Genomic DNA, 22,978 nt, shown 5'->3' on the forward strand with positions numbered 1-22,978 from the left:
TTACAACTGAATTACAGGAGGGGGCGACAAAGAATGTAAAAAAGTTACCTTACAACCCTGTCAATAACTGATGTCTGTGTGGAGCAACCTTCCAATTTCCAACATACTGTATATTGCCACTTTGACCTTGTGTTTACAATTTTATTGCTTATTCCTCAATTTCTGGGTTGTTTACATACATAAAATGTTGCCTGTTTAGCTCTCTGCCTCTGCTGCATCTTTCTCCTATCTGAGTCTGTTATGCAGAATAAATTAATCTCTGTGGAATAATCCTCTCTTTGTTTGGATCAGTGAGTTAAACTGATCCTGAGCTTTGAATCATATTATACAACTGAATCACATTTATGCACCTTAAATTTGAATGCAAAATATTTTTCATCCCTTCTAACTATATTGCCCTGGTAGTGCTCTACTCTATCGTACATTTCACAAGAAAAATTTATTTGATAGAACACATCAATTATGAGTCTATATCCAATAGTAAAAGGATTTGTGACTACATAAATCTGAATTTAATTAAAGTATGCTGGTGTTTTGTTTAAAGTGGTAATGGCATGAGAAATACATTTGTAAGTTTCAGAACTTTCTCATATCTGCAAACAAGAGCCTTTGTTGAAACCAATCTGCCTAAACGACTCGTACTCTACTTCCTCCATATTGTGATGTCACACCGTGGTAGACATTTGCATCTGACCGCCTCCACAACAACACATCAACGCCTACTTTACCTTATCATTTCCATTACTTGCCAAATTTGTTGGGGGGGGGGGTTGCCAAGGGTGCCATACAAGCTAGCGGTGAGCAGTGTGATGGCAAGAGGAGAGCAGGTCAGTCAAGAGCAGATAGCAAATCACAACAGTGGCCGTTAACTGTCAAGTCTTAAAGGAGAAGTAGCACCAAAACAGCATTTCTTATAGAGGGTCAGAATGAAGGTGGAAAATGGTCATTTTTACAAATATATGACTGTAAAAACATAAAGTAAAACTTTACTAATATTATAAGTGAACCCCAAGGAACATAAAAAAATAAAAAAAATTAAAAAAAAGTATGTTACGACCCCTTTAAAAATTATTTTGTGCACTCTTTACACAAAACCAGACAGAATGTTTAACATAAAGGTATTTAGTCAGTGATTTTCAGAAATATAAAAATGTTTAAAAAAAAAAAAATTAAAACAGCATTGGATAAAATTGTATTGCCATTATTACAATTGTAACAGTAACACTTTACAATAAGGCTGTATTCGTTAACATTAGTTAACACAACAGTTAACATGAACTAACAATGAACAGTACTTCAGCATTTATTAATCTTGGTTAATGTTAATTTCAGCACATACAAATGCAATTTTTAATTTTTTTTACATTTAAAATTGTTTATAATTTGTTAATGCAGTATGAACTAACATGAACAAACAATGAATCACAGTATTTTGATAAATTAACGTTAAAGACATAGTTCACCTAAAAATTAAAATGATCTCATCATTTAGGCTCACCATCATGCCATCCCAGATGTGTATGACTTACTTTCTTCTACTGAACACAAACAAAGATATTTAGAAGTATATTTAAGCTCTATTGGTCCATACAATGCAAGTGAATGGTGACCAGACCTTTGAAGCTCAAAAATGCACATAAAGGCAGCATAAAAGTAATCCATAAGACTCCACTGGTTAAATCCATATCTTCAGAAGCAATATGATAGATGTGGGTGAGAAACAGATCAATTTTTAAGTCCTTATTTACTATGATTTCTCCTCCCTGCCCAGTTGGTGGCGATATGCACAAAGAATGCGAATCACCAAAAACAAAAGAAGAATGTGAAAGTGGAGACTGATAGTTAAAAAGGACATAAATATTGATCTGTTTCTCACCAAAACCTATTATATCGCTTCAGAAGATATTGATTAAACCACTGGAGTCTTATTGATTACTCTTATGCTGCATATATGCGATTTTTGGAGCTTCAAATGTCTGGTCATCATTCACTTGTGTTGTGAGGATCTACAGAGTTGAGATATTCTTTTAAAAATCTTTGTTTGTGTTTAGCAAAAGAAAGAAAGTCATCCACATCTGGGATGGCATTAGGATGAGTAAATGATGAGAGAATTTTCATTTTTGGGTGAACTATTCCTTTAACCAAGATTAAGCTGAATGCTGTAAAAATCACTGTTCATTTTTAGTTCATGATACCTAAAGCATTAAATGTTAACGAACAGAACCTTAATGAAAAGTGTTACTATTATAACTTATTTTTATTATGAGTTCGTGAGAGGAATCCTTTTAAAATAATTTCTCAAGAGCGCGCATTCCTGTTCTAACACACGCGTTCACGCACAGGGCGCTTCGGAAAACAAGAAGTAGAATCTTGTTTTGTTTTTCTAAAGGAGTCTGTGACTGAGTCCAAAAACTGGAAAACGCTGCCTTCGGAGGCTGTATACGGAGGAAGGATGAAAAGAAGGTGCTTTTTTAAACTGTTCTGAGACCAGTTTCCTTAAGCGTTCCATTTATTAAAAAGCGCTGTCGGTTAGGCCATTAACTGACAAGGCAGCAAGTCAGCTGCTTACGTTTTCGGATGCCACCTGTGACGTCACCCCGATCCAGCATGCATGAGACGCGCAGGGGTCGCTGAAATCCAGCGCGTAATTTCCATCAGTCATTCACACAGCTGTAACAAGACTTCAGAAAGTCCGTCTGATACTCTGATAGCTCTCAAAGTCTGCGGCGCGTCTCATCTCAATGGCTTTACTGCAAAGAACAGCTTGACCACCGAGAATATCAGAATAAAAATGTGAGTAATCGCTTCCAACTTGAACTTAAATAAAAGAACTCGGTGCTTTGGGCATGTTTATATATTATTACAGGTAGATTTTGTCCAGCAGTTGTATGCATGATGAGATGATGAATTTCAGTGACAGCTTATTGGTGATTTTCATATTTTTAGAGGCGTGCGACTGCACGGGGGACAGGACCATCATAAAGCCATGCGCGTTTTTGTTTTACTGTTCATCTCTGGTAAGTGTAACATGAATCAAGTGAATCATTAACATCAAGCTGTTTTAGCTGTGTAGTATGTAGGCTACTATTATGTATATCAAGACAAGAAGTTAATAGATGTTATTCTATATTAAATTTAAGTAGTCTATTAGTGTAATTTACAGTGCCTGAGTTAATATATATATATATATATATATATATATATATATATATATATATATATATATATATATATATATATTTTTTTTTTTTTTTTTAATGTACAGTTATTGAAGAGTTTGTTGAGGCTATTCCCTTTGCTTTCCCTGTAGGCTACCCTGCTACCACTTGACTGAACCAATTTTGGTATCACTTTAAAATAAGGTTTCATTATTTAACATTAGTTAAAGGAATTACAGTTCAATACGAGTTAAGCTCAATCTACAGCATTTGTGGCATAATGTTGATTACCAAAAAAAAAAATAAAAAAAAAATAATAATAATAATAAATAAATAAATTGACTCGTCCCTCCTTTCTTTTAAAAAAAAAAAAAAAAGCAATAATTTGGGTTACAGTGAGACAATTACAATGGAATTGAATGGGGCCAATTTTTGGAGGGTTTAAAAGCAGAAATGTGAAGACTTACATAAAAATGTCTGTTATAACTCATGTACTATTTGAGCTGTAAAGTTGTTTAAATCATAATTTTTACATTTGTTTTAGGGTTTTCTTGACATTACATTGTCATGGCAGTGAAGCTGTAAAATGGCTATTACTTTACACGATTGTATCACACTAAAATCATGTTAACATGCATATTTTTTACATCTTGTGGCAATACTTTTGAAACAGTGAGTATTTTAACGTTTACAGATTGGTCCCATTCACTTCCATTGTAAGTGCCTCACTGGAACACAGATTTGAGCTTTTTGTAAAGAAAAGGATGGGCAAGTCAAAATTAATTTTTGTGGTAACTTGTATTGAACCCAGAATATTCCTTTAATTACGTTATGAACTAACAATGAACAATACTTCTACAGTATTTATTAATCTTGTTTAATGTTAATTTCAACATATAGTAATACATATTTAAAATAAAAAGTGTTATATGTAAACATTAGTTAATACACTATGAACTAACATGAAATAACAATAAACAATTTTATTTCTATTAACTAACATTAACCAAGATTAATAAATACTGTAAAAATAAACATATTGTTCATTGTTAGTTCATGATACCTAATGCATTAACTAATGTTAATGAATGTAACCTTATTGTAAAGTGTATTACCCTAATTTTGTTTGTTAAATAGTTGAGGGAATTACTTTATATAACTTCACGATTTGGAAATGTAATTTAACCAAAGAGCCATGGACTCTTCCTAATTTTTATCATAATTTTATTTGATCTCTGCAAGTTATACATACTTTCATGGAGTGGGATGGACTGATTGGCACATTGCATGCTTTATGTGTCTGTGTCAGTAACCTGAACCAAGACCTTATTTTCCCAAGCATACAAAAATTTTACATTTAGAATTTCAGCAAGGTGTATTGCCATGTTGACATGCCTCATGAATCCTTTACACAACTGTTTATAGAATTGAAGTTTATTGCATTAATGTCTCAGTAAACAGCTCAGACTACCTGTTTTGGCCCCACAGTTAAACAGAGTCTAAATGAGTCATTATCAAAGGTCTGTAGATCATGTTATTACCCCCCTTGGGCCCCCAATTAGCTTATATGGTGATTTCCTCAGACTGTCTGGTTCAAGCTGAAACAAATTTATGGGCATGCGAAAAGGGAAACAAGAGGTCAACAGGTTACAGAAAGGTGATGTGGTAATGACTATGTGTACTGGGTTAGTGAGTGACAGTTCTTCACTTGACAAACACTCATTGAGTCAGATGTGTATGACTTTCTTTCTTCTGCTGAACACAAAAAAGATTTTTAGAAAAATAATTTGTGAATGGTGACCAGACCTTTGAAGCTCCAAAAAGCATATAAAGGCAGCAATAAAAGTAATCCATAAGACTCCAGTGGTGTAATCCATATCTTCAGAAGTTATATGATAGGTGTGGGTGAGAAACAGATCAATATTTAATTCCTTTTTTATTTAAATAAATCTCCACTTTCACTTTCACATTCTTCTTCTTTTTGTTTTTGGTGATTCGCATTCTTTGTTCATATCGCCACCTGCTGTGCAGAGAGGAGAATTTATTTTAAAAACTGGCTTAAATATTGATCTGTTTCTCACCCACACCTGTCATATCGCTTCTGAAGACATGGATTTAACCACTGTAGTCATGTGGATTACTTTTACGCTGCCTTCTGTGCATTTTGGAGCTTCAAAGTTTTCACCATTCACTTGCATCGAAAGGACCTACAAAGCTGAAATATTCTTCTAAAAATCTTTGTTTGTGTTCAGCAGAAGAAAGTCATACACATCTGGGATGGCATGAGGGTGAGTAAAAGATGAGAGAATTTTTGGGTGAAATGTCCCTTCAACCATATAACACAAATCCTTGATTACATTATGTGTTTTTTTAATGAATTAAGCATGCCTTTTGGATATCAGACAGTAAATCAGACTGAACTAAGGCCTTTTAAGTTTTTTTATTAAATGTATATCAAAAGATCAAGGAAAATGTGATTCATCATTGTAAGACGCCTTTAAAAGAGCCCAAAGAAAGGTTAAATGAGTTTGAGAAGTTACAATTAGAGAGATTTTACATTTCACTTTGCACTGTTTTACTAGCATCGCTTAATAAACCACTGTCTTCCCAGAGTTCAGTGTCTTTCTTTATCATTTAGAGTTAATGATGTCCAGTTGCTGTAAGTATGTGTAGGTGATGGGCTGCAGGGCTCGGCAGAAGCCTCTCTGTCTGAGAGGATTGATAAAGTTGACAGGAGAAGCTGGGGAGAATGAAGGTGTCAGAGGGAGAGTGGTGAAGACAGCGGTGGGTGTTATTTTTGGTATGGCTCTAATGAAAGTAGCAGGAGTGTAGGAGGCAGACAGCAGAAGAGCAGGTGCTCTTATTTTATTCTATATTTACTGTCTACTGCCTGTCAGAGTTTATTTTAGATTTTTTGAACCAGTTATACACGGATTGTGTGATTTGGACACACTAACAAACACTGGTGGTTGCATGTTTTTGAGTCAGTAATTGTCCTTTTGGTTGGCCCTCAGACTGGGCAAATAGGTAGAACCATTTTAAGCTAAAACACTTGAAAAAGCAAAGGATAATAAATAAGGAATATTTAATGACAGACCATTGAACTGAAAAAGACTGTAATACACACCTTAGTTGGTAATGGTTTTTAAGGTTTCTGTCCCTAAAATGCACTTGTGTGTTGAAGTACCTCTTAAATAAGGCTGTGTCGAGACAAATGAATATCAATATATTGCTATACTTTTTCTCATGATATTGTATCGATACTTTAGATCCATGTATCGATATTTATATACAACTATTTGTGCTTTCATATCATGTCCAGCATTTCATAAAGAAGAACCAGGTCGTCTAAATACTGTAAGTGCACACTCAGAGCGGCGTTCCTCAATAAAGTCAGAGAAGCTTTTATGAGGCGCGATAGAGACTGAAATTGAGCCCGTTTCTCTCGCGGACATGCTGGGCCTCTCTCACGCTTTCAGAACTAGGGCCAGGCAAAAATATTGATTATCTGATTTATCGTGATCTTCATTTGAACAATCCCGTTATCGATTCTTAAAATCCTAAGACTGCTCTTTTAATCTATGCGCAACCCTCTAAATCACTAGCATATGCGACTAAAAATGTGTGTGATAAGCCACTGGCTTGTAATGTTTAAGATTTCACTCACCAGTGATTGAGTAGTGAAGTGATGAAGATGTTCAGCACCGAGATCTTTTCACTGTGTGTTGAGAGTAAAAGTTTGGTTTGAATCATTCCGTGTAATCTGCCCAAAGAGAAGATCCACGCAATCCATTTGTCACTGAATAATATCTTTTTTAATAACCTTTCTGTCCTTTACTGTCAGTTGTTGATCAAAACAGCAAAAAAGAAACATTTAATTATAATCACACATAGCACGTATGCTGTAAAAAAAAAAAATAAATGATGCAAATTCGCTATGGGTTCCCTCTGGATTTTCCTATGTGTTTTTATAATGGGGTTTTTGAACTTATGTGTAAAATAAGGTCTGTGGTACACATTACTTGATGATACATAGACATTTTGTTCTACAGCATAAATTACACACAGTCATACCACAAACGTGAATTTTAAAGCCGCCATGCATTTTTTTTTTTAAAGTATGTAATTCAATTAGGCTTCAAACTGCATGTTTGAGGTATGAAAGTGTGTAATTTATGTTGTAGAACAAAACGTCCATGTATTGTCAAGTAATGTTTACCACAGACCTTATTTTACTCACAAGCTGAAAACCCCATTATAAAACTCATAGGGAAATTTTGAGTGAACCCATGGCAAATTCTCTTCCGGGTTCGTCTACAATATGACGTCACAGCAGAGCAGCTTAATACAGTCAACAGGAATGCTTATTTTGCTAACTCTACTCTCTAACCCAAACCCCAACCCTAAACTTAGCTGTAGTTTTAGAGCAAAAATGCAACCATTGTTTATGTGAACGCAATTACTTCCTAGTTTCCGTGGAATCAGAACCCGTGTCTCAGATGCATGTAACGCATTTGCAGTAGTGCCACGCGGAAAGGTGATCACATTTAAATTGATGCAAAAATTTCTGATGGGGGATGCCGTTTGTTAGTAATTCAGCAGTATGAGGTAGATTTAGAGTACATGAACATTCTGAAGAAGCATGCCAATTTCTCATGTCACATTGCACATGGCACCATTTTAAGTGTTTAATATAATTAAATAGTAAATAGTAAAAGTTTTTTGTGTAACAGCACCCTAAAATTCAGTCATAGTCTTTTTTCAGGAAAACGTCATGGTTACTTTTGTAACCTCCGTTCCCTGATGGAGGGAACGAGACTTTGTGTCGATGTAGTGACACTAGTGGTCACTCTTGGGAGCCCCAAACACCTCTGCTTTTTTGAAAAAAGGCCAATGAGAATTGGCGAGTGGAATTTGCATGCCACTCCCCCGGACATACGGGTATAAAAGGAGCTGGTATGCAAGGACACTAGGGGTCCCTATACAAAACACCACAACTCTCTGAACTGTGTTACGTGAACTGGCGGTGTGTGATGGGCAGACCACTGTATGCCTTGTAGCCAGCACACCAGGCTCTTATGAGCGTCGAACGGTCCTTCAGGAACAAGACAAGCCCAACGATAGGGACAGGCTAGCCCAGCCGAGGCCACTTTTCCTCTCTTTCTCCCCAAAAAGAGTGGAATTTGTTAACCGACTGGGAGCCATAAGTGTCTGCGTCGGGGGGTGTCCCTCCCAAGGGGAAGACACCGCGGAGACCACACCCCTCCCAAAAAGGGGGGGGGGGTATTTTGAGTGGAATACGTCACATGGTCTTACCGAGTCTTGTCGGAAGTATGTCATGTGGAGAGGTCCCATGGTGGGTCCTACCCGAAGGGGGTGGAGTTTCTACAGAGCATGGCGACTGGGGGCAGAGGGGCCTCTGCCCAAGGAAGACTCAGTTTGCCGTCAGGGAAACGATTTTGCGGAAGATATCACATGGGGTCGCCTTCGGGGAACCAGCACATGTGGAGCACCTACCTCAGTACAGGGTCTCATTAGCGCACGTACTGGGCTGGCAGTGAGTTTCTCTGCAAACTCAGCTGCCAGAGGGCTAAGGAGGAAAGTCATCCAGGGATCACAGTCTGTGAACATGACTGGGAGTCAAGAGAGCATGTCTTCAGCTCAAGGGAGGGAAAGGCGCTATGTGCAAGTGGTACACCCGGCCAGCTGTCCCAGAACTTACCTGCTCGTGCCTGCCAATACACAGGACGAGACCAGCTCAACCCGGAGATTGTAGAACCTCGCAAAGGTGTTGGGTGCTGCCCAGCCCGCTGCTCTGCAGATGTCTGCCAAAGAGGTGCCACTGGCCAGGGCCCAGGAGGCCGCCACACTCCTGGTAGAGTGGGCTCGTAACCCCGCAGGGGGTGGCACATCTTGAGCCTGATATGCCATCGCGATGGCATCAATGACCCAGTGGGCAATCCTCTGTTTGGAGACAGTTCCTCTCCGCTGTCCACCAAATCAGACAAAGAGATGCTTGGAGCTTCTAAAGCTCTGCGTTTGATCCAAATAGATGCGTAAAACTCGCACCGGACACAGCAATGCCAAGGCTGGGTCTGCCTCCTCCTGGGGCAGTGCTTGCAGGTTCACCACCTGATCTCTAAAAGGGGTCGTGGGAACCTTGGGCATATAGCCCGGTCGGGTCTCAGGATCACGTGAGAGTAACCCGGACTGAACTCCAGGCACGATTCGCTGACAGAGAACGCCTGCAGGTCCCATACCCTTTTGATGGAAGTGAGCGCAGTCAGGAGGGCAGTCTTCAAAGAGAGTGCCTTAAGTTCAGCTGACTCCAAGGGCTCAAAGGGAGCTCCCTGTAGACCCCAAAGGACTACAGAGAGGTCCCACGAGGGGACAAGGCACGGTCTGGAGGGATTCAACCTCCTAGCGCCTCTCAGGAACCTGATGATCAAGTCGTGCTTCTCCAAGTACTTACCATCTACTGCATCGTGATGAGCCGAAATAGTGGCTACATACACCTTCAAGGTGGAGGGGGATAGCCGCCCCTCCAGCCTCTCCTGCAGGAAGGAAAGCACCGATCCGACTGCGCAGGAAGGGGGTCTTCGCGTCAGGAAGAACACCACTTAGCGAAAAGACGCCACTTCAAGGCATACAGGTGCCTCATAGAGGGCGCCCTAGCCTGAGTGATCGTGTCTACCAGGTCTTCCACGTCCCGTCCAGGGGCCAGACGTGGAGATTCCAGAGGTCTGTTCACAGGTGCCAGGTGGTGCCCTGTCCCTGAGAAAGAAGGTCCTTCCTCAGGGGAACTCGCCGGGGGGGGGGGCTTGTCACGAGGAGTGTGAGATCCGAGAACCATGTCTGGGTGGGCCAGTAGGGTGCTACTAGGATGATCTGCTCCTCATCCTCCCTGACCTTGCACAGGGTCTGTGCAAGTAGGCTCACTGGGGGAAATGCGTATTTGCATAGTCCAGGGGGCCAGCTGTGTGCCAGCACATCTGTACCAAGGGGTGCCTCGATCAGGGCGTACCAAAGCAGGCAGTGGGAGGATTCCTGGGAAGCAAACAGGTCTACCTGTTCTCGACCGAATCGACTCCAAATCAGCTGGACCACCTGAGGGTGGAGTCTCCACTCTCCCCTGAGGGTAACCTGACATGACAGTGCATCTGCTGTGGTGTAGAGGTCACCCGGGATGTGAGTGGCTCGTAGCGACTTGAGGTACTGCTGACTCCAGAGGAGGAGACAGCAGGTGAGTTGTGACATGCAACAGGAGCATAGAACGCCTTGATGGTTAATGTACGCTACCGTCGCTGTGTTGTCCATCCGGACCAACACATGCTTGCCCTGGATCAATGGCCAGAACCTCCGCAGGGCGAGCAGTACTGCCAACAACTCTAGGCAGTTGATGGCCAACACAGCCACGGGCCAGTCCAGGAGCCGTCGGCTGTGTGCCCGTTGCATACGGTGCCCCAGCCCATCTTGGAAGCATCTGTTGTACCACGACATGGCTGGAGACCTGCTCTAGGGGAACCCCTGCCCGTAGAAATGCAAGGTCGGTCCAAGGACTGAAGAGGCAGCCACAGAACGGCGTGATGGCCATGCAATGTGTCCCACGCCACGCCACGCCATGCCGGACTCAAGTCTGAAGCCAGTGCTGAAGCGGTCTCATATGCATCAACCTGAGTGGTGTGGCTGCCGCTGAGGATGTCATATGCCCCAGGAGCCTCTGAAAAAGTTTCAGTGGGACCACTGTCCTCCGTCTGAACGCCTTCAGACAGTTCAGCACCGACTGCGCGCGCTCGTTCGTGAGGCGCACTGTCATCGAGACTGAGTCCAACTCCAAACCGAGAAAAGAGATGCTCTGAACCGGGGAGAGCTTGCTCTTTTCCCAGTTGACCTGAAGCCCCAGTCGGCTGAGGTGCCAGAGCATGAGGTCCCTGTGTGCGCACAGCAACTCTCGAGAGTGAGCTAGGATTAGCCAGTCGTCGAGATAGTTGAGGATGCGGATGCCCACATCCCTTAGCGGGGCAAGGGCTGCCTCTGCGACCTTCGTGAAGACACAATGGGACAAGGACAGGCCGAAGGGGAGGACCTTGTACTGATACGCCTGGCCTTCGAAGGCAAACCGCAGGAAGGGTCTGTGTCGAGGTAAGACCGAGATGTGGAAGTACGTGTCCTTCAGGTCTACCGCCGTGAACCAATCTTGATGCTGGATGCTCGCTAGAATACATCTTTGCATCAGCATCTTGAACGGGAGTCTGTGCAAAGCCCGGTTCAGTACTTGCAGGTCCAGGATTGGTCGCAACCCACCGCCTTTCTTCGGTATGATGAAGTAAGGGCTGTAGAACCCTTTCTTCATCTCGGCTGGAGGGACAGGCTCTATCGTGCCCTTGCGCAGATGGGTAGCGATCTCTGCATGCAAGGTAGCGGCGTTCTCGCCCTTCACCGAGGTGAAGCGGACGCTGCTGAACCTGAGTGGGCACCTGGCGAACTGAATCGCGTAGCCGAGTCAGACAGTCCAGGTCAGCCATCACGACGGGTTGGAAAGCGCGAGCCACGCGCCCAAACTCCGGGTGAGGTGGACCAAGGGAATGATCACGTCGGACGTTCCGGCGGGTGGACCTTGCAACGGGACGGAGCTCGAGGTGCCACGTCAAGGGGATTCGAGCCCCGTGGCCGTGCTGAGTCCAGGGACATCAAAGCATTTACCTGGCTCCTGCCGCCCACCATAAGATTGGCCGAGGAGGGGGGAGGAGGAGTCTCGTCCCCATAATCCACCAGAACCAACCCCGTGTGGGTGTGCTTCATCGCCCGGAGAGCGAGGTTGGTCGCCGAGCGCAGTTCCTGCATCAATCCCGGGTCAGAACTACCCTCGTGCAGTTCTTTTATCGCTTTGGCTTGGTGTACTTGCAGGAGAGCCATGGCGTGCAGGATGGAGGTGGCTTGTCAAGCGGCACTGTAGGCCTTAGCCGTCAGGGATGACATAAACCTACAGGCCCTGGACGGGAGCTTCGGGCACCCACACCAGGTGGCGGTGCTCTGCGGACACAAGTGCACCACGAGCGCCTTATCCACCTGGGGGATCACCGAATACCCCCGGCCGCTCCACCATCGAGGGTAGTGAGAGCTGGGGAGCTGAAAGACCGGGACCGGGCAGTGAAAGGTGCCTCCCACGATCTTGTCAGCTCCTCATGCTCTTCCGGGAAGAAAGGAACGGGGGCAGGGCATGGCCGTGGGTGGCGCCCCGAGCCCAGGAACCAATCATCGAGCCGTGAGGGTTCAGGGGAGAGTGGAGGGTTCCACTCTAGCCCGACACTCGCGGCCACCCAGGAAAGCATGTCCGTCATTTCTGAGTCGGCCTGGGACTGGGCGACCATTCCCGAAGGAGGAAGTCCAGTCGAAGCCTCTGCATCTGACTGGATGAGCCCGCTCTCCGATGCTGCGCTCGATAACTCGTCGTCTTCCCGGGCTCCGAACAAGAGGTCGAACTCACCCTGAGACGAGCCGGCGGTCTCGTCTGAGTGCCCGACTGGGGCAAGCGAGCATGCTGGGGAATGGGAGGTCCGTGGGGGGATACCCGGCAGAGTTGGTTCCATTGATGTCCCCAAATCGCCCCCAGTGCTAACCGGCACGGCCTCATACCCATAGGTAGAAGGACCGAGGCGGGGAGCCGTTGGGGTGGCTTGTTTTCTTACGAATGCAAGCCGCGACCGCAACATTGCCATGGTCATGTTCTCGCAATGAGGACAAGACCCATCCACGAACGATGTCTCCACGTGGGCAGCGCCCAGACACGTAAGACAGCGATTGTGGCCGTAAGAAGCGGAGAGATAACGACCGCAACCAGGAATAACACACAAACGGGTAGGCATCTTTAAAAAGATGTTCCCTGTGTGCCGCTCTTTTAGAATGAAAATATGCTCTTTTTTTAGAATGTACTCTTTTGTTGTTCTGCCGAAGTGCCCAGGGGCATTCTCTGCAATCCACGGGTGCAGAGGGGGAGAAGCCGCTGAAATGCGCCATAAAATCCAGCAGATGAGGTGAATGAACTCGCGGATGAATTCAGCTTCAATGAATAGAACCGCTCGGCCCCGAAGAGAAAATCTGAATGAGTGGTTGCATACCAGCTCCTTTAATACCCGTATGTCCGGGGGAGTGGCATGCAAATTCCACTCACCAATTCTCATTGGCCTTTTTAAAAAAAAAGCAGAGGTGTTTGGGGCTCCCAAGAGTGACCCCTAGTGTCACTACATCGACACAACGTCGAGTGAGTGACAGATAGGGAACATGAATAAATCCAATCTTTGTTTTTCTTCAGAAAAACATTGGGAAAAAATAGAAATATTATATGAAAACAACATAAAAAGCCAAAAGAAACTTTGTTCATAATTTTCATCTTGAAAGTCAAAGCTGTGGTGCAGTGTAGGGATAGGAAATGGCAACAATCCCTTTGACTCTCCAGCCTTCAGTCTCTTTCTTCTAAATGTTTGCCTTCTGTCTTTTTTTTATTATTATTCCTATGATGTGTAGTGAGATCATACAGCCCCCAGTGTGCAGCTGTGTGGTGGGAACCCAGGTAAAAGAGTAGGCAGAGACTGCTGCAATCAGGACGGTACTGTGATCCATAGAGCCGCTGAATGCTGCCTCTGCCAAACACCCCGGAACTCTGCACTTTATAACAATGGGGCAGTGAAACTCTTTGATAGAACTTTGAAAAGAGAAAATAGAAAAAAAGGACTATAGGGAGTGGAGAGTAGTAGTAATATGAAAGGGGAAGATTCACGTCTGTTTATTTGAGAGAGTAGAGTTGAATAAGATTTCTCCCTTGGGGGAAGAGAATTCTTTTTGGATAGAGGGAGAAACCAGGGGCCTGTCTCATGTTGGACAGTAATTGGCGTGTCCACGTAATGTGATAAAATGCGACTAACTTTCCCAGACAGAATCTTGGCTGTTGTTCTTTGTTTTCTAATAAAAAGCAGTTGTCAGGCTAAACTGCTGTTGTACTTTAGCATTGCTTTTAGGCTTCACTGTAAATTTGACACCCTGTACAGCATGAATCACTGCTTCAAAACGCACATGGCTTCAGTCTGAATATGCACCTTTCAGCAAGGTAGAATAACGTCCTGGTTACTTTCGTAACCTCCGTTCCCTGATGGAGGGAACAAGACGTTGTGTCGATGTAGTGACACTAGGGGTCACTCTTGGGAGCCCGAAACACCTCTGGTCTTTGAAAAAAGGCCAATGAAAATTGGCGAGTGGTATTTGCATAACACTCCCCTGAGGTGAAGTGGTCGCTGCTGAACCTGGGCGGACACCTGGCGAACTGAATCACGTAGCCAAGTCGGACGGTCCGGACCAGCCATCGCGATGGGTTGGAAAGCGCAAGCCATGCGTCCAAGCTCCGGGCGAGGGGGACCAAGAGGACAATCTCGTTGGACATACGGGTGGGGCCTCGCGGCGGGGCGGAGCCTGAGGTGCCACATCATGCCATGGCTGTGCTGAGTTCAGGGACATGGAAGCACTTACCTGGCTCCTTGTGACCACCCCCGGAACAGCATGGGACGGGGGAGGAAGAGGTTTGTCCTCGTGACCCGTGGAGACGTCACATCGGGGCCGGATTTGTGCCACAGCTGAGCACGCAGGGGTGGGAAGACCACCGCTAGAGCGCCAAACCTGCCGAAATGGAATGGTGGACGGTGCTCGTGATGACGCCCATGCGCACCGGGTATGTGACCCAGGGAACAAGGAAACCGCTCTTTTGCTGAACTCTTGGGTACCGCAGCCACTTGGGCATGCGACGAAATTAAATGAAAAGGTAACAAAAGATTCTCCTCCCGGCCCTCCACCGGGGGATGGAGTGGTCTGCTTACCAGCTCCAGGGCAGCGGGTTTCCTCGTCCCTGGGTCACCCATCTCAGGGGCGTTTCGAAGCCTTTCTCGGGTTCTTGGCGGCCGGCTGTGAGACGGCTGGCGTCTGCTTCCTGCTGTAGGCTCCACACCGGGGCCGGGCCATGGGGGTGGGCTGCGGCGGAGCCGGTGTAGTCACCACAAGGGGACGCCCTTAGCGACGAGCAGATGGGGTCTTGAGCCGCACCGTGGCAGGATGTGTTGGATAGCTTCTGTCTGCTGCTTCACCACCGAGAACTGCTGGGCAAAGTCCTCGACGGTGTCGCCGAACAGGCCAACCTGGGAAATGGGGGCGCCAAGGAACCGTACCTTGTCGGCCTCTCCCATCTCGACCAGGTTGAGCCAAAGGTGGTGCTCCTGGACAACCAAGGTGGACATCGCCTGCCCGAGAGACCGCACCATGACCTTCGTCGCCCGGAGGGTGAGGTCGGTCGCCGAGCGCAGTTCCTGCATCAATCCCGAGGCAGAACTACCCTCGTGCAGTTCCTTTAGCGCCTTGGCTTGGTGGACTTGCAGGAGAGCCATGGCATGTAGGGCGGAGATGGCTTGTCCAGCGGCATCATAGGCCTTGGCCTTCAGGGATGACGTAAACCTACAGGCCTTGGATGGGAGCTTCGGGCGCCTGCGCCAGGTGGCGGCACTCTGCAGGCATAGGTTCACCGCGAGCGCCTTATCCACCAGGGGGATCGCTGAATACCCCTTGGCCGCCCCACCATCGAGGGTACTGAGGGCGGGGGAGCTGAAAGATCGGGACCAGGCAGTAAAAGGTGCCTCCCACGACCTTGTCAGCTCCTCGTGCACTTCCGGGAAGAAAGGAACTGGGGCGGGGCGTGGCTGTGAGCGGCGCCGCGAGCCCAGGAACCAATCATCGAGCTGCGAGGGTTCAGGGGAGAGCGGAGGGTTCCACTCTAGCCCGATGCTCACGGCTGCCCAGGAAAGCATGTCCATCATCTCCGCATCAGCCTGTGACTGGGCGACCGTACCCGAGGGGGGGAGCCCAGCTGAGGCTTCCGCGTCCGACTGGATGAGCCCGCTCTCCGATGCTGCGCTCGAGAGCTCATCACCTTCGTGGGCTCCTAACAAGAGGTCGAACTCGCCGTGAGATGAGCCGGTGGACTCATCCGGAAGCCCGATCAGGGCAGACGAGCATGCTGTGGAATGGGAGGTCCGTGGGGGGATATCCGGCGGAGGTGGTCCCATTGAGGTCCCCAAATCGCCCCCAGTGCTAGCTGCGCTGGCCTCATACCCGTAGGTAGAAGGAATGAGGCAGGGAGCCGTTGGGGTGGCTTGCTTTCTTACGAAGGCAAGCCACGGCCGCAATGTTACCATGGTCATGTTCTCGCAATGTGTACATGACCCATCCAGGAACGCTGTCTCTGCGTGGGTAGCGCCCAGACACGAAAGACAGCGATCGTGACCGTCAGAAGGCGAGAGATAACGGCCGCAACAAGGAATAACACACAAATGGAAAGGCATCTTTAAAAAGATGTTCTGTGTGTGCCGCTCTTTTAGAGAAATATACTCTTTTTTTCAGAATATACTCTTTTATTTCTGCCAAAGCGCCCAGGGGCGTTCTCTGCAGTGCACCAGTGCAGAAGGGGAGAAGCCGCTGAAATGCGCTGTCAGATCCAGCAGAGGTGAATGAAAAGCCGTGAGAATTCAACTCAGTGAGCATCGACCGTTCAGCTCCGAAGAGAAAATCTGAATGAGTGGTTGCATACCAGCTCCTTTTATACCCGTATGTTCGGGGGAGTGGTATGCAAATTTTCATTGCCGTTTTTTTAAAGACCAGTGGTGTTTCGGGCTCCCAAGGGTGACCCCTATTGTCACTACATCGACACAACTTCGAGTGAGTGATAGATAGGGAACCTCTGTTTATTTAAGTATATTGTTTCTCTGTGATTTTCTCAGTAAAGTGCTAGGCAATGCACAATGGTGCAATGTTTATTGCACTAGGCAAATAGTGCTGAGTTTTGTGAATAAGGCAAATAAGAAGTCTTCCTTTTTTCCATAAGTCCACATCCTCCATTTCTCACACTTTTTCAGCCTTTTGACCTTTGTTCAAGTATGTCATGTCTCATGCTAACTCCAGATGTGTGTATCACAGCTGTATATACCTCCATATGCAGCCTTTCTGTGATTGGCAGCATATGAAACACTTTAACAGACTCTCCTTAGGGAAATGAAGAATGATCTCATCTGTCATCAGGTCAAGGGAAGGTGTAATTCATGCTTAGCTGTACCCATATTCCACAAAGTACCTAAACATCCAAACAACATCCTCTTCAATGAACTGAAACAGTTCCACCAAATACCAAAGGCCATTTGAATGGATAATGCATATGATAGTAAATCTCTTCTGTGCTTACACCATGTTAGTGTAAGATGGTCTTATTTCTCCACATTTCCTGTACTCTTTCTTACTGTCAAGCCATTATGACAAAGGAGAACTCTAACTGCCAATAGAAATAATTAATCTCTAAACAATTTGGAGCATTTTAAGAGGTTATAAATAAAGAAGCAGAAGAAAGGTAACAGTGCACATGCAATTAACAGATTAGGAGGAATATGACTGCTGAAATAAACATTAACAGACTTGCCTAGGGGGTTAAGTTTAGCGTTCTCATGGTTATAGGTGAAGTGAGTAATTTCTGTGCCACTAGTGCAGAATAGCAAAAACTGTATACGAAACCCTTAAAAATAGGTTTCCCAAACACTCCTCCTGTCTTCCATTGGTTGAATAAACAGTCCTTCCCCAAACTCACACCATTGGTTGAGCCAATGTTGCTGTGTCGAGCTGGTTGGCATGCTCAAACACACCTTTTGTGGAAATCAGCCCACAAATGGAGACTTGTGTCTTTGCAGAACAAAAATGGGCATTTCCCAATCAGTGGGCATTTTCAAACCGGAATGGGCGTTTTTCAGATGCTTTACACAATTTGTCTACTACATTGAGATTCCTTAATTTCATTGGATTGTTGAATAACGCCCATCCCAGTTTGAAAATGGCCACAGATTGGGAAATGCCCAGTACTGTTCCGCAAAGTATACAGTATTTCTCCACATATGGCTTATTTGTAGTTTATAATAAGCTGGGATAGGAGAAATTATTTTAACATTGACAAAATTATACACATCATCATCATCATCATCATAAATGAATATGTAAAATGCAAGTTAAGCCTTTGGATGTGGTCAGGTTGTTTGGGTATGTTTTCTTACTTATTATAATCAGATAGTCCAAAGGGAACATTACAGGAAGACACTGTCATAACACACCTGATTAATAAACCAGCTCCCCCACTTATTCCCTCTAGTCCTATCAGGGAAAAGGTATGGTGTGGATTTAATTTACACTCTTATGAGGACTGCTCTCATTGGTGACATCAATTCATTGTGTTTGTGTGTTCGACATGTTACCAGGAGTTTTTGTTCCAACAGACCACAGCTGTATTTCTGGATTTTTTGTAAATATTTTAAGCAGACAAAATCAAGGAAAAATAGATCTTTATTGTTTATTTCACTGAGCTTAAAATGGCATGAATTCAATTATAAAAAGTGATTATTCTAATTTTTGCATTTTAATGATGCTGACCTTGTGTATACATGTGGCTGTACTTTAAAGACTCCATGAAATGGTTTGACAAATGTAATGTTCTTTTCTGTGCTGAAGTATTTCCTATTGAAGTAGGAAGTTAGGGCAATATTGGCCCTAATGTCTTTATTAAATAGTTGTTTAAAGGGATATTTCACCCAAAAATGGCATGTTGTTCCAAACCTGTATGACTTTCTTTCTTCTGTGGAGCACAAAAGGTAGAATGATAGAGACTGACAGTGACCAATTTTTTCATACAATGAAAATGACTGCAGTAGTTTTGGCCAGAGGAGGTGCAGTAGAGTGTCGGGGGCAGAGGGCATTAGGAGGGTTGTGTGGATGTGTGACTGGAGAGGAGCTGAATGTGACAAGGGCTGGAAATAGCAGCAGGGTTAGAGGAGAGAGCAGACTCTGAGACTGGACAGTGGGCTCCAAATAGCAGCCAGCTATCATCAGACATGCTACAATCACAGTGCCAAAATAAACACACTAGAAAAGGAGCCAAATAAACTGCACCAACATCCTGCGTCCACATCTATTCTCTATATTTCACATTTGCCTACAACAGCATCTGAATGTTGCATCACCATTGCAGTGAGGCCCTGTTGAGACTGTGTCAAAATTCAGAACCTTTAGAGCTCATTGGTGAGAACTGTGAGTGACTTTAAATAGTTTGCAGTGTTGGTTTTATTGTCCCACCTGTTGTGGGTAAGACAAGAGGCCCTCGTTATACACAGTGGCCCTAAATGTATTTCGTAAAAAAACATATGAAATAAAAGTAACAGTTAAAATGTTTTGAATATCATGGCAATAGATAACAAGATATCAAACCAAGTGGAATTTATTTTAAAGAAGGATAGCACAAACACACTTTTCGGGCAAATGTTTGTTAGGTTTTCAATGGATAGTTCACCCAAACATTATAATTCTCTCAGCATTTACTCACTTTCATGCCATCCAAGATGTGTATGACTTACTTACTACTTCTGAACACAAAGATTTTTAGAAGAATATTACGAGAATATACAATGCAAGTGCATAGTGGACAGAAATGTAAAGGTCCAAAAAGCAGATAAAAGCAACATAAAAGTAATCCATTGGTTAAATCCATATCTTCAAAAGCGATATGATAGGTGTCGGTGAGAAACAGATCAATATTTAAGCCTACACTTTCACTTTCAGATGTGAAATTGAAACTAAAAAGGCTCCACATGTGACTTTTAGATGCGAAAGTGAAATTGAAAGTGGAGATTTATTGTAAGAAAGGACTATTGATCTGTTTCTTACCCAGACCTATAGTATTGCTTATGAAGATGGAGTCTTATAGATTACTTTTATGATACTTTTATCTGCTTTTTGGGCCTTCAGATTTCTGGTCACCATTCACTTGCATTGAAAGGACCAACAAAGATTATGCATTTATTCAGAAAGCTGTTTGAAAACAAGCATTTATTTATGCAATTCTGTTTGGTGTTGCTAATGGAGCAGAAATTACACACTTCAGCTTTAAATGATAAAACAGTAGATATACTGTTTTAAATGAAAAGGAAAAGTATTTGGACACTTCCTGACTGTCAGACTTATTGGAAAATGTCCATAGTTAATGTGATGAACTACACCAAATACCCTTTAAGGCGACAATCATACATTTTGTTTCTTTATCTCAAATCACGCTAAAAAAAGTATTTTTCAGGCTGGTCCAGCTAATGTGCATGCTTTCTAGAGTAAAAAACAATAGGTTCCATTCCTACATCTGCCATATTGAGCATTGCAATTTCTCCTTATATTGTCTTTGATCTTTGGTTACTCTGATCACAAGGACACCTGTGTGAACTTGAGAGTAACTAACTACATCCACTAAAATGAACTTGGGACCAGTTGGTTAACCCTCAGGGGTCGACGGACGCGCCGGCGTGTCCTGCTGGATTATATATATATATATTTTTTTTATTTATGCAATTTATTCCTGTGATGTAAAGTTGAATTTTCAGCATCATTACTCCAGTCTTCATTGTCACATGATCCTTCAGAAACCATTCTAATATGATGATTTGCTGCTCAAGAAACATTTATTTTTTAATTATCAATGTTGAAAACAGTTGTGTACAAATTTTTTCAGGATTCTTTGATGAATAGAATGTTCAAAATAACAGCATTTATCTGAAATAGAAAGCTTTTGTAAAATTATACACTACCGTTCAAAAGTTTGGGGTCAGTCAGGATTTTTTTTTTTTTTTTTTTTGGAAAGAAATTAATACTTTTATTCAGCAAGGATGCATTATATTGATCAAAAGTGACAGTAAAGACATTTATAATGTTACAAAAGCTTTCTATTTCAGATAAATGCTGTTATTTTGAACTTTCTATTCATCAAAGAATCCTGAATTGTTTTTTTAATATATTGTGTATATGCCCTTTATCAGATATTACATTTTATTCTGTTCCCAGGGGAGGGGTCTTTGTCTCCTCAGGTGTGAATCACATCAATATTCATGATCATTCACACCTCCTCGCATATGACCTTTCTAACACTAAAAGTGTCTTACAAAAGTTAAATGACTATATTGTTTTGTATGAATTGTTTTGTATTAGGATGGTTTTCACATCATTTTGTAGCAAAAACTCTAGGCTACAAGATCCAGTTCTCAAAAGTCTTGTGAACAAATGTTTAGTATGTGTTATATGGCCTTATTTCAGTGATTTAAAATGTTTTTTTTTTTTCAAAAACCACGCATAAACATTATTTTCTCAAAAATACAAACATGTACATACATGTTGCTCACATATTATTGTAGCCCAGTTTGTGCTGAATACAGTGTTATTAGACTTTAGCCATTAATATGTTTTTAAGCAACTGAGAAAAGCACAAATGTCAAGGCATGTCAAAACTTCTCCACGGCCCAAAAACACCCTCAGACCCCAGAGGGAAAACAAGTACAAAATTGTCTAAGAAAGGTAAAGTTAGTTTTGAGAGAAAAAGGAAAACGTTCTAGTATCATTTGTTTGTAGATACCTCTTGGTTTGATACAGTATTTTAATGAAATTCCTGTGGCTAAGATGTCCAAATGCTTTTTGGGGCCACTCTATAGCAGGTACCGCATCACTCAGACATATGGAGATGCTGGAGACCTTGTGTGTAAAACCAGGGTTGCATTTTTAGAAGTGCTGTCATAGGGAGGGTCAGAATGTTGGTACAGATGGCACGCATTCAGGAGTTCTGGCTTCCATCCATCCATCCCTGGTCAGATCAACTCCTCTCCCCTAGAGGATCTGTACCTCAGGATAACATTTTCTGTATTCCGTCAGCAGGTGGATGAATGAGTTGGAGGAAATGAGTTTAGAGTCTCTGAATCAAGCAGACGCAAGTGTGGACAGTATGTCAAAGGAAAGCACAGGAAATAGAGAGTCAATGCAAACTAAATAATTATTCATTAGATTTTAAAAGAAAAATGCTGGTGACATCTGACAAACTCTTGGTCGCAGTGTTGTGGAAGCTACTTTAAAACTGTTAAACTACAGTCAGGCTAGGCATTTAAAAAACTCCTTTAGCTACACTAGCACTCAACCCTTGAGATGAATGTATTCATTTTATATTTAATAAAACTAGAAAACCCATAATTTAGATGGATGGATGGATGGATGGATGGATAGATAGATAGAGGCTGTCATATGTTGGTGTTATGACATATGTCAGAGGGCCTCTGTGCTTCTGGACTATTTAGGAAGTGACCGGCTGCTTTCTGTCACTCAATTTCTGAAGTATGTGTCATGTTAGTGTCACTTCTTCACATCCCATCAACAAACAGTTCCCAGGATTAGAATTACTGTCTGGGGTTGGAGACCAGCACAAGGAGTGATTCTCTGCCTTCCTTCTCTTCAGAAGAATGAAAAAGTGGAGCAGGCATCCAGCTTTTGAACAAAGCAGACAGTCCCAGCTGTGATAATCTCTACCTGGCGTACTGTGCCAAACAAAAACTAGCAGAAACTGAAGACTACAGATAATAGAGGGAGAGAGGTATACTACATTTACTGAAGAAAAAAAAAATTATGAAAAAGAGCAAGAAACAGAAAGAGGGTCTCATTCACTAATAATTGCTATCCGCAAGATTCAAAACTCTAATTAAAGGTTATTACGCTCTCTCAAAATTAGCTATGAGAACATGCGCAGTAAGATCTTTGTGTAAGGCAAGTGTGCCATTATCAAAACCATTTGAAACTAAATAAACTTGCTTTGAAAAGACCCAGGGACAGAAAAAGAAGCCCTCTCTTTGTCTCCTCCTCTGGGTCATGACAGGAGATTAGCTTAGACAGGACAAACAGGACAC

The 22,978-nt window shown here is 43.5% G+C and overlaps 1 protein-coding gene across 1 annotated transcript in view; it reads left to right on the forward strand.

Moving 5' to 3' along the window:
• The first annotated feature begins 2,661 nt into the window (after positions 1 to 2,661).
• Positions 2,662 to 22,978, forward strand: part of lamb2 (laminin, beta 2 (laminin S)) — a 70,943-nt gene continuing 50,626 nt past the window's right edge. Inside the window, exons 1-2 of the mRNA XM_051661357.1 lie at positions 2,662 to 2,793; positions 2,947 to 3,017. Coding sequence (XP_051517317.1) covers positions 2,987 to 3,017 — 31 coding nt within the window. The 5' untranslated portion in view covers positions 2,662 to 2,793; positions 2,947 to 2,986. The remainder of the gene's footprint in view (positions 2,794 to 2,946; positions 3,018 to 22,978) is intronic.

The sequence above is a fragment of the Myxocyprinus asiaticus genome, chromosome 29, assembly GCF_019703515.2.
Source record: "Myxocyprinus asiaticus isolate MX2 ecotype Aquarium Trade chromosome 29, UBuf_Myxa_2, whole genome shotgun sequence".
In the NCBI taxonomy this organism is placed as follows: domain Eukaryota; kingdom Metazoa; phylum Chordata; class Actinopteri; order Cypriniformes; family Catostomidae; genus Myxocyprinus; species Myxocyprinus asiaticus.